Source organism: Ammospiza caudacuta, chromosome 18 (assembly GCF_027887145.1).
Source record: "Ammospiza caudacuta isolate bAmmCau1 chromosome 18, bAmmCau1.pri, whole genome shotgun sequence".
Taxonomy (NCBI): domain Eukaryota; kingdom Metazoa; phylum Chordata; class Aves; order Passeriformes; family Passerellidae; genus Ammospiza; species Ammospiza caudacuta.
The window spans coordinates 3,988,318-4,001,717 of NC_080610.1; the positions used below are offsets into that span (position 1 = coordinate 3,988,318).

General features: G+C 51.4%; 1 protein-coding gene across 2 annotated transcripts; it reads right to left on the reverse strand.

Annotated features, from left to right (window-relative positions):
• Positions 1 to 968: 968 nt before the first annotated feature.
• Positions 969 to 5,964, reverse strand: DERL3 (derlin 3). Of its 2 annotated transcripts, none has more exons than XM_058816713.1 (7): positions 5,837 to 5,964; positions 5,671 to 5,736; positions 4,978 to 5,051; positions 4,472 to 4,565; positions 2,635 to 2,830; positions 2,120 to 2,210; positions 969 to 1,572 (listed from the first exon to the last, which is right to left on the reverse strand). In XM_058816713.1, the coding sequence occupies exons 1-7, from the start codon at positions 5,927 to 5,929 to the stop codon at positions 1,458 to 1,460; spliced, it is 729 nt and encodes a 242-aa protein (XP_058672696.1). In that variant the 5' UTR covers positions 5,930 to 5,964; the 3' UTR covers positions 969 to 1,457. The 2 variants fall into 2 exon arrangements, with proteins under 2 accessions (XP_058672696.1, XP_058672695.1); XM_058816712.1 differs by having other exon boundaries at positions 4,957 to 5,051.
• Between the last annotated feature and the right edge of the window lie 7,436 nt (positions 5,965 to 13,400).

Here is a 13,400-nt window from a genome sequence, read left to right on the forward strand (position 1 = left end):
CAAGGCCAGCAAGATGGGAACTTCAGCCAGCTTTCTTTGTGTAGCACTAGGACTACAGGGGAACAGCCAGGAGCAGCTTTCTTGCTCTGCAATCACAATTCCTTGGGTTAGTCTGGTACCCCACCTAAAGGAATAGCCCAACTGTTACATTTCAAAGCCCCATCTCAGGCAATTTAAACCAGAACCTCTGAAGACTTCAAAGACAAACTCCTCTAAGAACTGGAACCCCAGCTCTGTTATCATCACCCTTAATGCCCCTGTATCTTTAGAACAAATCACCACCTGTACAGGCCTCTCAGCCTCTTAGAGAGGGAAGGATAAGTGCAGCAAGAGCATGTTCAAATCAGGTCTGATTTTTGATAAAGTGTTTTACTGGAAGACTACAGGGCAGGGGGAGTTGGTGTGCATGGGGGTTTGTGAGTGTGCTCAATCAGATGCTGGTTACTCCCATTTCATGGTTTGGTGCTGGTTTGCAGCTCTGAGCAGCAGCACTGTTAGGAGTGAGCTGCTGTGAGATACCATGTGTGCAGACTCCTTTGAGGTTGGGTACAAGCACAGTGGGTACTGTGCTAGCAAGAGTGATCAGATCCATTTCATACAGGTGTCAGGGTAGGGATGAGCTTTTTTCATTTTCCCCTGAAACTCAGATGTTTAAGTTTCAGAACTAAAAAATTCAACAACAGTGGAATTATACTGCAGGTGCAGAGAGTTTTTATTGCCAGTTCAAGTGCTGCTTCCAGCCACTGCCTGGATCAAGTGTCCAGCTCAGTCCCTTTGTCCTTTCCCAGGCACCCCTTTATCCAATTAGACATCCCCCACACTCCTCATGCTCTGCAGCCCTGCTGAGAGAAGAGGGAAAGGACATCTTCCAGCCTTGGCCACCAGAAAAGAAAATCCCAAACCTGGCAGTTATGAGCAAATTCCTGATGAATTGCTGCCTCTGCCCCTGGCAGAAATGGACACACAACTGAAAAATAAAGACTTTAATGTAAAGACTCTTTGGAAACAACCACCAGAAAAGGAGTGGGGGACATAAAGGAAAGAAAGAGGCTGAGCTGCATTCTACCATGGTGCAGAACTACTTCATTGAAAGCCCACAAAGAGGTCTCACAGCAGTGAGGGCCAGGTGCACCTTTGTACAGAGGGCAAGAGTGACCTGGCACACAGCAAGTCATTGAGAGCAGAAGGAAGAACTGGTTTAACACCCCATTTGATAGTTATTCCACACCAGGGAACTGAGGAGCCAGCACAGCTTCAGCCCTGGCCCTAGAACACCTCTGTAAGCATTCAGGAGTTCTTGTGTGCAAAGCTCCACTTTGTACAAGGGGAGGATGGGTTACCCACACAAACACACTACACATCGGAATGGCAACTCTGTTTTTCCAGAAGGATCTCTGGGCCACAGCCAAAGTCCAGCCAGCAGGGAGGAGTCTGGCCACATGAAGAAGTCCCCCATGCTACTGTGGATGCTGCTGCTCGTGCTGGTCTTGGTCTCTAGGCTGGTGTTCTGGGCGATCCTCAGGGAGAGGGTTGTAGTTGGGATCCTCTTCAGGTGTGTCAAAAACCATCTTCCTGGCAAGGGACATGCCATCCAGCAGGCAGGTTAGGAGACTCAGCTGAGGCTGCCAAACCCCCAGCCCTCCTAGGAACACCCTGGCCCTCTGTGGGGCTTGGCTGTCAGCCACAGCCACCATCACCACCCATTCTTTTGCTCAGCTCAACACGCAGTGATGGCAGTGCCTCCTTCCTGATCACCAGGTCAGAGCTGATTGTCAGTGCACAAAGCAGAACAAATTCTGCTTTCTTAAACTATGAAAACACAGCAGAAAAAGTCCTGCCTGCATCCAGCATTTCCACAAGCAGTAAGCAGACTAGTTCTACTAGCAAGCTGAAGGTAGCAGCTGCTGCTGCAGCATAGGCCCTGTACAGGTGTATATAATGTGCAAATAATGCAGCAATCCATGACCTGTGTGTTGCAGTGTGATAGTATTTAACTCCAATACCTGTGGAGCTGAGGTGCTGGCAGCAGGCAGTTGCCTCTTATGGTCACAGTTTGCTCTGGAAGTGATCAGGTTGGGAAAGCCCACAGTAAAGGCCAGAAAGAATCAACTTTACTTACAGAAAGCTCGGGGTTAACAGCAGCTTCTTTCCTCCAGGCTGATTGGGGAAAACATCTTCCAAGAAATAATAGATATGACCCACTGCAATGCCTGGGGAGAGATGCCACCAAGGTCAGGCAAAACAGCAACTCCTTTGCCAGCTAAACCAGAGCTGCTGGGCTAAGAATCCCCCAGCTGTGCCCAAACCCAGCTCTCTCCAGAGCCAGGGATGCTGCAGGCTGCTGTGATCAGCAGGCAGGGAGCCCATGAGCCTGAGGGCAGCATTGCACACCCAGGAGACCACACACAGCAGTGTCAGAGCTCACCATACCCAGCTTCTACCACCACAGACACACACAGCAAAAAGCAGGTCACAAGCAAAAGCCCAGCCCTCCAGAAACCCAGGCAGCTCAGTTAGGAAACCAAACATCTCAGCTCAGCTGGAACCAAGAGAAGGTGCCAGTAGCACCAACGAGGACTGACCACTGAGGCTGCAAGGTGTCCTTGTTGGCATCCCCCACCAGCTCTGACTCACCCAGCAGATCAATGATGATGGAGTTGCCCAGGAGCAGAGAGAACCCCATCAGGACCCAGGGCAGGAAGGGGGCTTGGAAGTTCAGAAGGCCAAAGAAGTTCATGCGGATGTAGGGGTTCCTGCGGCTCCACACGTACACCAGCATGATGGTGAAAGCCTGGCCCAGGAAAAACAGGCTGGCAAAGAGTCCAAACAGCTGGGAACTACCGAGTCAAGGAAAAACCTCCCCACCCTGTGCACACCTCCAGGCAGCACAGTGCGCTTTGGGGCAGGAAACCCAAACCAGAGACAGCTGATCCCAGCATTCCCAGACACTGCCCATGTCACCGAGCCTTTCCTGGCTGAGATTTACTCACCACCACTGCCCCACACACATCTCCCTCAATGCCACCCCAGAACAAGCTCACATGCAGACTGCTCACCCCTTAAGCTGATGTCTACAACCACCAGAGACCAGAGAGCTCTATAGTCCCCTTTGCAAAATGAACATCAAAATGACATTCAAAGAAGGGCTTTCACATTCCTACAGCACTTGGGACAGTGGCATATCTTAACAGCTAGCTCACATCCAGTATGTGCCTTCTACAGAAGTAGTTCAGCAGTGAGATTGTTCTTGGAATTCACATTCCTTTTCTTCAGAGCACAGAGACAGGCAAAAATTTTCTCTGCCCTTGTAGTTGGACTCCAAATCCACATCTGGCCAAGCACGTGGCTGCTGCAGCCACCTGGATTCTCACAGAGCTTCATGCAGAGCTCCCTGGGCACAGCAGTGCTCTGAGCCATCTGCATAAGACAGCAGAAGATATTCAGAGAAGGTTTATGCTTGGGAGGGAAATAAATTTCACCATCAGATTACTGTGTTGTGAAAAGAACTTAAGAACTGTGTGATGGTACCTCCATTTACTGGCAGGCTGCAAGCTCTGGGCTCACACGTGCTGAGTATGTGGGACCCCACTCCTTGTCCTCATGGCTCCACATTCCTGCCCCTGTCCTGAGCCAGCCTCATGCAGTCCCAGCCATGCTGCACTCAGCAGAGCTCAGTCAGTGGCCCTGGCACAGCTGGACAGTCCTTGCAGCAGAACACGTGGCCTCCTTTCAGGCTGAGCTCTGCCACGTGTCCCTCAGGGATGAGGCAGCCCAGCCCCTGCCAGGGGCTCCAGCACAACCTCAGGCAGCTTCCTCTCCTCCAGGCACACTGGGTGAGGCTCTGGCAAGCCAAGGGTGGCAAAGATGGAGAGCACAGGCTGTGCCATAGAGCCAGAAGTGCCCCTGCAGCACCTGCTCAGCAGAGCTCTCCCAGCTCTCAGAGCATAAGGCCCTCTGCCCTGGGACACCAAGAGCATTCATGAAGCAGCTGTGCTGCTCAGCAGGTATTTGTGAAAGCAATACTATTAATGCCTAAGATGTGTGTCTGCACACAGAACAGAGTATTTGCTACTTCAAAATTCATCCAGTCACTGATCAGAAAACTCTGCTCGTATGTACTGGTAAAGGTTGTGTGTGCCTGAGAACTGCTTGTGCTGCTGTAAAAATTGATAGCAATGATGTTATTTCATCTAGCAGAAATCATTCTAATTTTTGTATTTGTAATTTTGTTATGATTATCAAGTGTGATTTTTCATACTGGGCCCCAGTGACATCCCACCAGTTGATTAAAACAAATTACACAATGTGTCACAGACTGTCACCTACTCTATTGGGATGGACCTTACATTGGTAAAACAATTAATTAAGCACCAAGACCACAGCACACCTGACACAGAGGCAGCAGACAAGCCCTACACTATCCACAGCATGTCAGAGACACCAAGGAGCCTCATCCAGCCCAAAAGGATACTGTCATGAGAAACCCTCCAAAGAGGAACATGAAGACAAAGTCAGCCGTCCTTCCTCGGAAGGAGCCTTCTTCCAGCATGCGGCAGTACCTGTACCTGAGGGCAGGAGAGAAGGGAGGGTTGCAGTATAGGAAATTAAAACAGCTTGGCCACCCTGTGCCCATGGCAGGACTGCCCAGGAACTGCTGCAAGCTCAGCCCAGAGCAGAACAGTGCAAACTGCACCCCACTGACAGAGAGAGGCACCTGCTGTGCTTCAGCCAGAGCTCACCCCAGGAATGGGCACTGCTCTCCAGCAAGAGCCACAGCAGCAGCACTGCCAGCTTCCCTTTGCCCTGCAGCAAGCACAGATGGAGGGGCAGGAGGGGCTTCAATTCAAAAGAGCCAAGGGAAGAACCCACAGCCCCAGAGTGCTGCCAAGGCAAGCCATGCTGGGGAGGAAGATGGATGGGGGGAGCTGCGTCTAAGCCAAAATGGGAGCAGAGAACTTCACTGAGACCAAAGGATACAGAAATATCATGTTGAAAAAGAAACTGAATCCCAGGGGCCCAAAAAAGAGGAAGTTGGTGATCAGCCTCCATATCTGAAAGAGAAGAGAGAGGAGAGAGAAAAGGAGGTGGACAGAGGTCTCTCCTCACCACACAGAGCAGCCCATCACACTGTCCATAGGGAATGAATGCTCAGACATGCACCTGTCCCTCAGAACTACCCCAGGACACCAGACAGCTGCTCCACCCTCCAGTGGGACCTCCTCACATGGTACCCTGGTACATCAGTGTCTCACCTTTCCAGGCATGGAAAAGAAGATTTCTTTACTTTTCTAGAGAGGTCAAACAACCACAATTCAGCACCCAGAGCCAAATCAATCACTTTTCACGCCTCTCTACAATAAAGCCCTCTCCAACCAGCCCAACAGCACACGCTGTAACAGAGGGGGAAGAGATGGGGTTTGAGCCAAGGGAAAGCCAAGGTGCTGTGTGGCAGGCAAGGGCTGGAAGGAGCTGTCCCCACGCAGGTGCCCGTGACAGGAGGGGACGCTGTGTGGCTGGCCCGGCCCGCAGCGCTCAGAGGAGGCTGGGGCAGTGGGACAGGAGCCCCCGGGGATGACACAGCAGCGCCCGGCCCCCCTGCGAGCGGGACACCCGGGCCCCGCGGGCACAGCCACAGCCACAGCGGGCCCCGGAGCCCGAGCGAGGCCTCACCTGGAACTTCCTGAAGATGAGGTCGGGGTTGAAGTACAGCTGGAAGGGGGTGATGAACTCCAGCTGCTGTGGGAGACAGGCAGAGCAGCTGCCATCACCCGCTGCCCTCGGCCAGCCCCGGCCCCCGCCCCGCGGCCCCCCGCCCCCCGGCGCGGCCCCCGCTCACCACGGCGGCGGTGGTGAGCACGCAGGCGGTGGTGTAGGCGCGGGTCACGGCCGGCATGCCCAGGTACTCCTGCGCGAAGCCCTGGTACGCCATGGCCGCGCCGCTCCGCCCGCCCGACGCGGCGCCTTTAACGCCCCCCCACCGCGCCGCCGCACGCCCCGCCCCCGCGGGGAGCGCCCGGCCAATCCACGCGCGACAGGCGGCGCGCGTCAGCCAATGGGAGCGCGCCTCATGGCCCCGGCCCGCGGCCGCCGCAGCGCCGGGAGCAGGAGGGGCACGGGCGGGGCGCGGGCGGGGCGCGGGCGGGGCACGGGCGGGGCGCTGGCGGCTGAGGGGCGGGGCACGGGCGGGGCACGGGCGGGGCACGGGCGGGGCACGGGCGGGGCACGGGCGGGGCACGGGCGGGGCGCTGGCGGCTGAGGGGCGGGGCATCCGGGTTTAGGCTGCGCGCTGGGCGCGGGGCTGTGCGCGGGTCCTGGGACAGTGACACTGACACTGACCTGCCCGGCTGGGGAAGGGTCCGCGCGGTTCCTGCCGCGGCGCGCTCAGCGGCGGCCCCGCAGTGTCCCCGAGAGCCGGGCGCTCTCAGCGCGGTGTTCCCCCGCTGGGAGAAGGGCGGCGGTGCCGCTGCCTCAGCCCGGCTGTGTTGCCGCTTGCTTGGCTGATCAGAAGGGTCTTGTATTCACTAAGGCACGAAAGGCTTGGGGTTTTCAGTAATTCCTGCTGGAACCTCTCCTGCAGTAAGAGCATGCTCCTGATGGAGCAGTGAGGCACTTCCCACCGGGCTGTCAAGGCCGCTGGAAGAAACCAAGGGATGTGTGGATGTGTGGTGCCACTGCATGCTGAGGGGACCCGGGGAACGGCAGCAGCGCTGCACACAGCCCTCAGGAGGGAGCAGAGCCTGTGCTGGACTCTCAGGAGGGAGCAGAGCCTGTGCTGGGCCCTCCTCAGGAGGAGCAGAGTCTGTGCTGGGCCCTCCTCAGGAGGGAGCAGAGCCTGTGCTGGGCCCTCAGGAGGAGCAGAGTCTGTTCTCAGCCCTCAGGAGGAGCAGAGTCTGTTCTCAGCCCTCAGGAGAAAGCAGATCCTGTCTCTGCCCGCTGTCCCACACAGACAGCGCTCCTGAGAGCCAGAGCTGATACACATCTCCAGGAACGCGGCATCCTTCACTCTCCCTCTGATTGTGCTTCCCAGACCTGTCTGCCCTGTGCAGCACTCAGGTCTAATGTTACAGCAACCCTGGATTCAGATGAGGAACGGGCCTGGTGTTGGGTTTGTGCTGCAGAGGGTTAAGCTGTCATCAGAGCCTTATTGAGCCCTGAGATTTCCCTTTAAACCTTCCATTAACGGGAAATGAAATTACCGAGGGGGAAGGGAGTCTTTGTGTCCTCCACCACCTCCTTCCTGAGTGCCCTTTGATGAAATACAAAACCCAGATGGAAGATGATGTGACATGAGGTTAAAGCAACATAATGGGGGAGAGAGGGGAGAGAAGACAAGAGACAGGGGGGGTCTGTCAGAACAGAGAATGGGCTCCTCAATGCCCTGGAGTGCTGCAGTGCTGAGAGCACTTCTGATGGGGCTGGGGGAGAAGGAGGAGCTGCTGGGAATGGAGCTGAGTGAGGAACTTGCACCCCAAACTGCAGCAATGTCAATAATTTTGGCTGTGTGGGCACAGGTTTTGGTGGGAGCTGGGATGGATGTGAGAGCTCTGGCTGTTGAGAAGAGCTGAGCTTGCAGGGAAATTCACTGGGCCAGGAGCTCTGCAAAGGGCTGCCCTTATTCATGGGGCTGTTTCAGCCCAAATGCTGCACTGCTGCAGCTCAGCCCTCCAGCATGCCACAGAGCTCCCAACCCAGCAGAATGGGCAACTGAGTTGAAGAACTGAGAGTCAATAAATGGATAATAAATGAAATAAATGAATAAGTATCCTGTTCCTTTGGGTGGGGAATTAGAGGTTTCCTATCTGCTCTTGCTGCTTGTGCACACCAGACAGAAGCTGAATTCAAGCACCATGATTCCTGCCCCTTCCTTATTTGAACCAAGGCTGGGAGATGGATACTGGGAGCCTCTCTGCTGCAAGGAGCCCTCACTAGCTCCACAGAGATGGGAATCCAAATAATCAATCCCACTTACTCTCTGTGAAAGACTATGTGCAAATTAGACATTGCATAAAATCTAAATAAAAAGTAATAATCAGTTTCTCAATTTTTTTCTCCTCCCTTCTTTTCTAGCCAAAACTGGAGAACTCCACTTGTCCAGGCTTCTACTTAAGGCCTGTTTTCTAAGGTTTATGGGGGAAGGGAAATGAAATGCATGGGGAAGCTCAGCAGCTCCCACTGGGAGAGGCCAAACAAATCTCAGTGTCACCCTGAGTTCCCAGGCTGCTTTCTGCCCATGATCTCAGTCCCTGGGGAGCTCAGCCAAGCTGACTTCATGCACTACAGTACACCCAGGGCAGCTTTAGTCTTTATTACAATCTGTGTCACATTTTATGGGTTTTTGGAGTTATGGCCTTCCACAAGTTCCCATCAGCACAGGCACATATTTGGGTTCACACACACCTCCCCATTCACAGTGGTGCTGACTTATGGCCTTTTATAAAATCATGAAATCGAACTAAAAACTGAAAAAAAAAACCCCAAAGCCAAAGTCTTTGTCTCAGCTGCAAGAAGGAAGAGGGACTGGCAGAAAAACACTGCTCAGGAGATTTTTCACTGATTTCCTCCTGCCTTGTCCTGCCCTGCCTGGGGACTCCAAGCAGATGTAGCACAGTGATGTGCCATTGCTTCCTGCCATCTGCTGGGCTCCCCTTCCTTCTGGGATCAACTCAATATTGCTGTCAATGTGCAGCATTGTGGGATCTCAGCACCTCAGGATGGAGGTGCAGAGTGGCCGAGACCACCCTTGGGGGGCTCGGGAATCCTGGAATGTTGCCAGAAGTGTCTGGTGGCTGGACTTTGATCCTACACAGGAGACGACACCTGTATGAGGACTGGGAGGAATTCACTGGGTGAATGGTGAAGGGATAAGTTAGTTAAAGTGTAAAACACAGGGTTTAGGATTTTGGTACAGGGGGGTCTAAAGAAGTAAGATGGAGGAATTGGGGCGTGTCCTGTCCTTCTTCTTCTTCTTCTTGGCCTCCATCTTCTGTGGTGATGGTGGCACTTGGGGATTGGTTATTACTAAAAGTGCACCGGTTAATAAGGGTAGAGGGTATTGGGGAAAAATGATAAATATTGTACACGTAACTTCGGGTATAAAGATAGGTGACCGCCCCAGGGGTTGCGCAGTGTGCCCATGGCTGACTTGCTGTGCAGACCTCTGTCGGGCTGAAAGAAAATCTTTTAGATAAACAATTAATAAACACCAAGACCGAGACAAGATCAGAAGTCTCTCCTCGTCCTTTGAAGCGTCGGCTCTTCAAGGCCATCCCTGAGAATTCCAGAACACCTAAAACACCACAGAAAACCTTACAAGCCTAAACAGCCGAGAAACAGAGCAAATGGCATTCCCTGAGCAATCCCTGAACTATCTCCCGGCCGAACATAAATCAGCAGCGAAAAGAAGAACGCCGGAACCTTACACAGCATCAGCTTCAAAACCCAAGATGCCAGAAATTCAAAGTTTCCACACAAATATGTGTGATGCCCAGACTTCAGTCCATTTTGGACACGCTTTGAAACGGGTTTTTGTCTGCATGCTCTTGGAGCAGCCAGAGAACCTAAGGAAGGACTCCCAGCTGAAACCTTTGCACAAGTCCTTCAAAGGAGGAACTGAACATGATGGTATCTCCTTGCCAGACAATATTTACCCATTGTGCATCTGCAGGCCCAGTGACAGTAACCTGCAGCATAAATTCAACAGCTTCCCATCTCAGTTTCTGCAGAGTTTGAAAACAGAGAGAAATGCTATTAACTCTCCCCATGAGTTAAACAGCACATAAACCTCAAGAAGGCACATGAGCAAAGATAAATGGGCTGTTGCAGCGGTCATCTCTTTTGTTTGTAGTAAATTATTGTGTGTAATTCATGTTTCCTGTCCATAAATACCAGAGAAACTTGAAGACATGGAATCCATTCTAATTCAGTAAAGACAAAAACAACTCCTTTTGAGCCCATCTGGAACCTGTTTTTATCATAATTGTTTTGGGCTCAGTAACGAGTTCAAGATCTGACTGCCGTCTCTAATTGTTTCAAGGATAAACAGCTGCTTTGTTTAAAGGCAGCAGCTCCCATTTTGCCCAGCGCAGCAGTGCCGGGCCCGCAGGATGAAAGGAGCTGTGCCGTGTCAGCACAGGCCCTAACGAGCACTGGCGCCCCTGGCAGGGCGCTCACCCCGCCCGCAGCTGATGGGGCAGGAAAACAGCCCCAGGCACGCACTTGTGAGTGTGCAGCCCTGCCCGTGCCCTCTGCTCTTCCACGGCATTGGCATTTTGTTTGTAACTTCATCTGATGGTGTTTTGTAATGTGTCCTGCTGTGATGAGTCATGGCCTGGTGACGCTCAGGCATCTCCTCCAGCTGGGCTGTGGGGTGCTCAGGGACAGCATTCACTCCCTGGCCACATAACCCCGAGCCCTTGCTTGGGTAGTGCCCCATCCCCTGCTCACAGTCCCAAATCTTTCCTTCATGTGAATAGAGACACCCCCACACCCACTGTGAGAGACTCTCCCTACCAGGGTAAGAGACCATGGTGTGTTGTCGCAGACATCTTTTCTGAAACATCCTTTCCTTAAGATTTTTTCCGCCTGAGAAGCTGGGAGGCCTCAGGAACATGTAAATGTAAACAATGATTATCTGCTGCTGTGGAATGCAACAGGTAGATCTGTGATTAGTCTTGTGTTCTTGTTTGTAATTAATGGCCAATCACAGCACAGCTGGCTCGGAGAGAGAGTCCGAGACGCAAACCTTTGTTATCATTCTTTTCCTTTCTATTCTTAGCCAGCCTTCTAATGAAACCCTTTCTTCTATTCTTTTAGTATAGTTTTAATGTAATATATATCATAAAATAATAAATCAAGCCTTCTGAAACATGGAGTCAGATCCTCGTCTCTTCCCTCAACCTGAGACCCCTGTGAACACTGTCAGTGTCTCAGACCTGTTGTGTTCAAGGTCTCACCCATGATGCCCGCAGGACGTGAGACCCCTGGTAGTCTTGGTGTAGAGATCTCTACATGCCTGATGCCCTGGCACCAGGAACAAGTGGGGCACACCAGCCAGGACCTTTCTGGGAGGTAATTCCAGCCCCCAAACTCAGTCCTTGGTGGCAGGGACAAGAGGGGCCAAGAGCTCCATGAACCCGCTGTGCATAGATAAGCTGTGTAATCAAAACTATTGAGGCACTTGAAATGTTTACTTTTCCATGTGTAATAGCCATATATCATTTTTTCCTCCTTCATTAAAGGATTTCTTGTTCCAAATCAGCTAACTCTGGAGTGTGATGGCTAAAGTCAGGAGAAAGTGAATCACAGAGAATTGGATGGATTTTTAAGTTTGTTTGTTTGTTTGTTAGAAAGAAACTAAAGATAGCACTTATAGTTCAGCCCTCCAAGGACATGTGGTTTGCACAGGGTTTGCTGTAAATCACAGTTAATATTATTTTTATTTCCTATGGTTTTTAGTTCAAAAATACAGCTTTGTGTCTGGCATGAGAAAGATCTCGTTTAAATCCCCTTGAGCAGAGCCTCATCACATATCCAAATAAAGCACCTCTTCCAAAACAGCTTCTGATCATGAGTTGAAGACCTCAAACAAGAAAATGTCTGTCTCTTTTCACAGTTATTTTTCTCCAGTGTTTAATAATTCTTGTTAAATTCTTCTGCCTTGTGATCTGTCCCCTACACCACAGGTCACCTCCCACAGCTGTCAGTAGGGAATATCCTTCGGGGGCCTTTATTTTGTAATATCATTGCATAAGCACTGTGGCCAAATCAACAAATCAAAAAAATAATGCTTGTGTCTTATAAAAAGAGGTCTGTGCTCAGCTCACAATAGCAGCACAACTGAGTGTGCTGTCAGCTGCTGGAGACCCGTGCAAGGAGTCAGAAAAGGTATTTGTGCTTGGGTTTTCACCAGAGGCAGGACTGTGTCCCAGTCTCAATGAGGCAGGGCACAGCTCTGATGAAAAGCTCTGTCTGAAGGGACAGTTAAATAAGAGAGCAGGATGAGTCTGGCACTGTGACACTGCTGCACACATTTTCCTCTCTTCTGATGGGAACATTCAGCAGCATTTGAGGGCCTTTTGGTAGAGTCTGAATGCTCTTCTCTGACTCACAGGAACAGAGGTTTTGTTCAGGCAAGGACTTTGTTCCTTCTGGCCTTGAGGTTGCTCAATTTCAACTGCCTGCCTGTATCAGTGTCTGATACAGAGATGGAAGGAAAATAAATAGTTCAGGCACAGCATGACCTACAGCTCACAATGGACTGGAGAAAAAAGGTATTTCCATTATTTCTAGTGTTTTGTGTTTTCTCAGTTTTCCCAGAGAAGACCTAGTGCTTATCAGGTGGAGGAACAGGCAGACTGCTGATCCAACACACAGAACATACAGTTGTTCTGGCATCCAAAAATCCCAGCTAGCAAAGAAAGCAGCACGTTCCCTTGGCTGCCTCAGCCCTCGTGTCCTCAAAGGACTCAGCTCCCATGGATCCCCACTGCTCTGGAAAGGGTCCCAGTGACTCTGTGTGGTAGCAGAAGCTCTGGCAGCACTGGGTCCCTGCCCTGAGAAACGCCTGTGATGAAGCTCATTTCCTGAAGTTCTTATACAGTGCCTTGAACTTACATAAATTGTAGGGTTTTTATAAAAAACATTAGTGAACTGCTGGAACTGAGAATAGTGGTGTCACAGCAGGGCACTCATTTCCTAAGAAAAATCCATTTCAACAACCAAATAAATACAAACATTGCTTTCACCATGAAATCAGCAAACTTTCTGCATGTTTCTTGAGAAAGCTGCTTGTTTGCAGATCTTATTGCTTGTCTTTGTATTCTGAGTGAGTTCTGCAAGAGTCAGGACAAGCAAACAGAGGCATTTTGTATCTTACAGTGATGGTCCTTACAGGAAAGTGAGAAGGGATTGCAGAAATAGCCAGGCTAGAGCTTGGGAAAGTCAGCCACCAGCCAGGGAGCCACTCCAGATCTCTTCTGCAATTTACAGGGTAGCATTTGTAGGGAGAATTCATCCTGTAGATCCAAGCCTCACAGATGGAAATGAGGCCCCTTTTCTCCCCTTGAAGTTGGTCCAGATGATTCTGGTGTAAAAACACACGAAAACATTGGAACCCCTCAGTTCGTGACAGATCAAAGAGCACGTGTTGATGGCCCTTCCTAATGGCAGGATTAGCACTTACTGCTGCAGCCAGATAACTGCAGGCAGACCCTGCCATCACATCCTCCACACAGCTCCTCTCCCATGCACATGGCATCATATTTCACCCTGGTTATGACAGGTTTGAGTTCAGTGAGAGAGGATTTGAAGGAAGAGGGTGGTGGGTCCCCCAGTACTGCTGGAAAGCTGCCGCGTTTATGTGAAGGCTTCCAGGAGTTTGAGTAACTGCAGAGCAGTGGCTG

What these genes read in the sequence shown, in the direction of transcription:
- DERL3 (XM_058816712.1), bottom strand. Translation starts at nt 5,929, where the DNA reads ATGGCGTACCAGGGCTTCGCGCAGGAGTACCTGGGCATGCCGGCCGTG. An exon ending in TCATCTTCAGGAAGTTCCAG is followed by an intron (nt 5,052 to 5,670) that starts GTGAGGCCTCGC and finishes CTTCTCTTTCAG; the next exon opens with ATATGGAGGCTGATCACCAA. An exon ending in CTGTTAACCCCGAGCTTTCT is followed by an intron (nt 1,573 to 2,119) that starts GTAAGTAAAGTT and finishes GTCCCTTGCCAG; the next exon opens with GAAGATGGTTTTTGACACAC.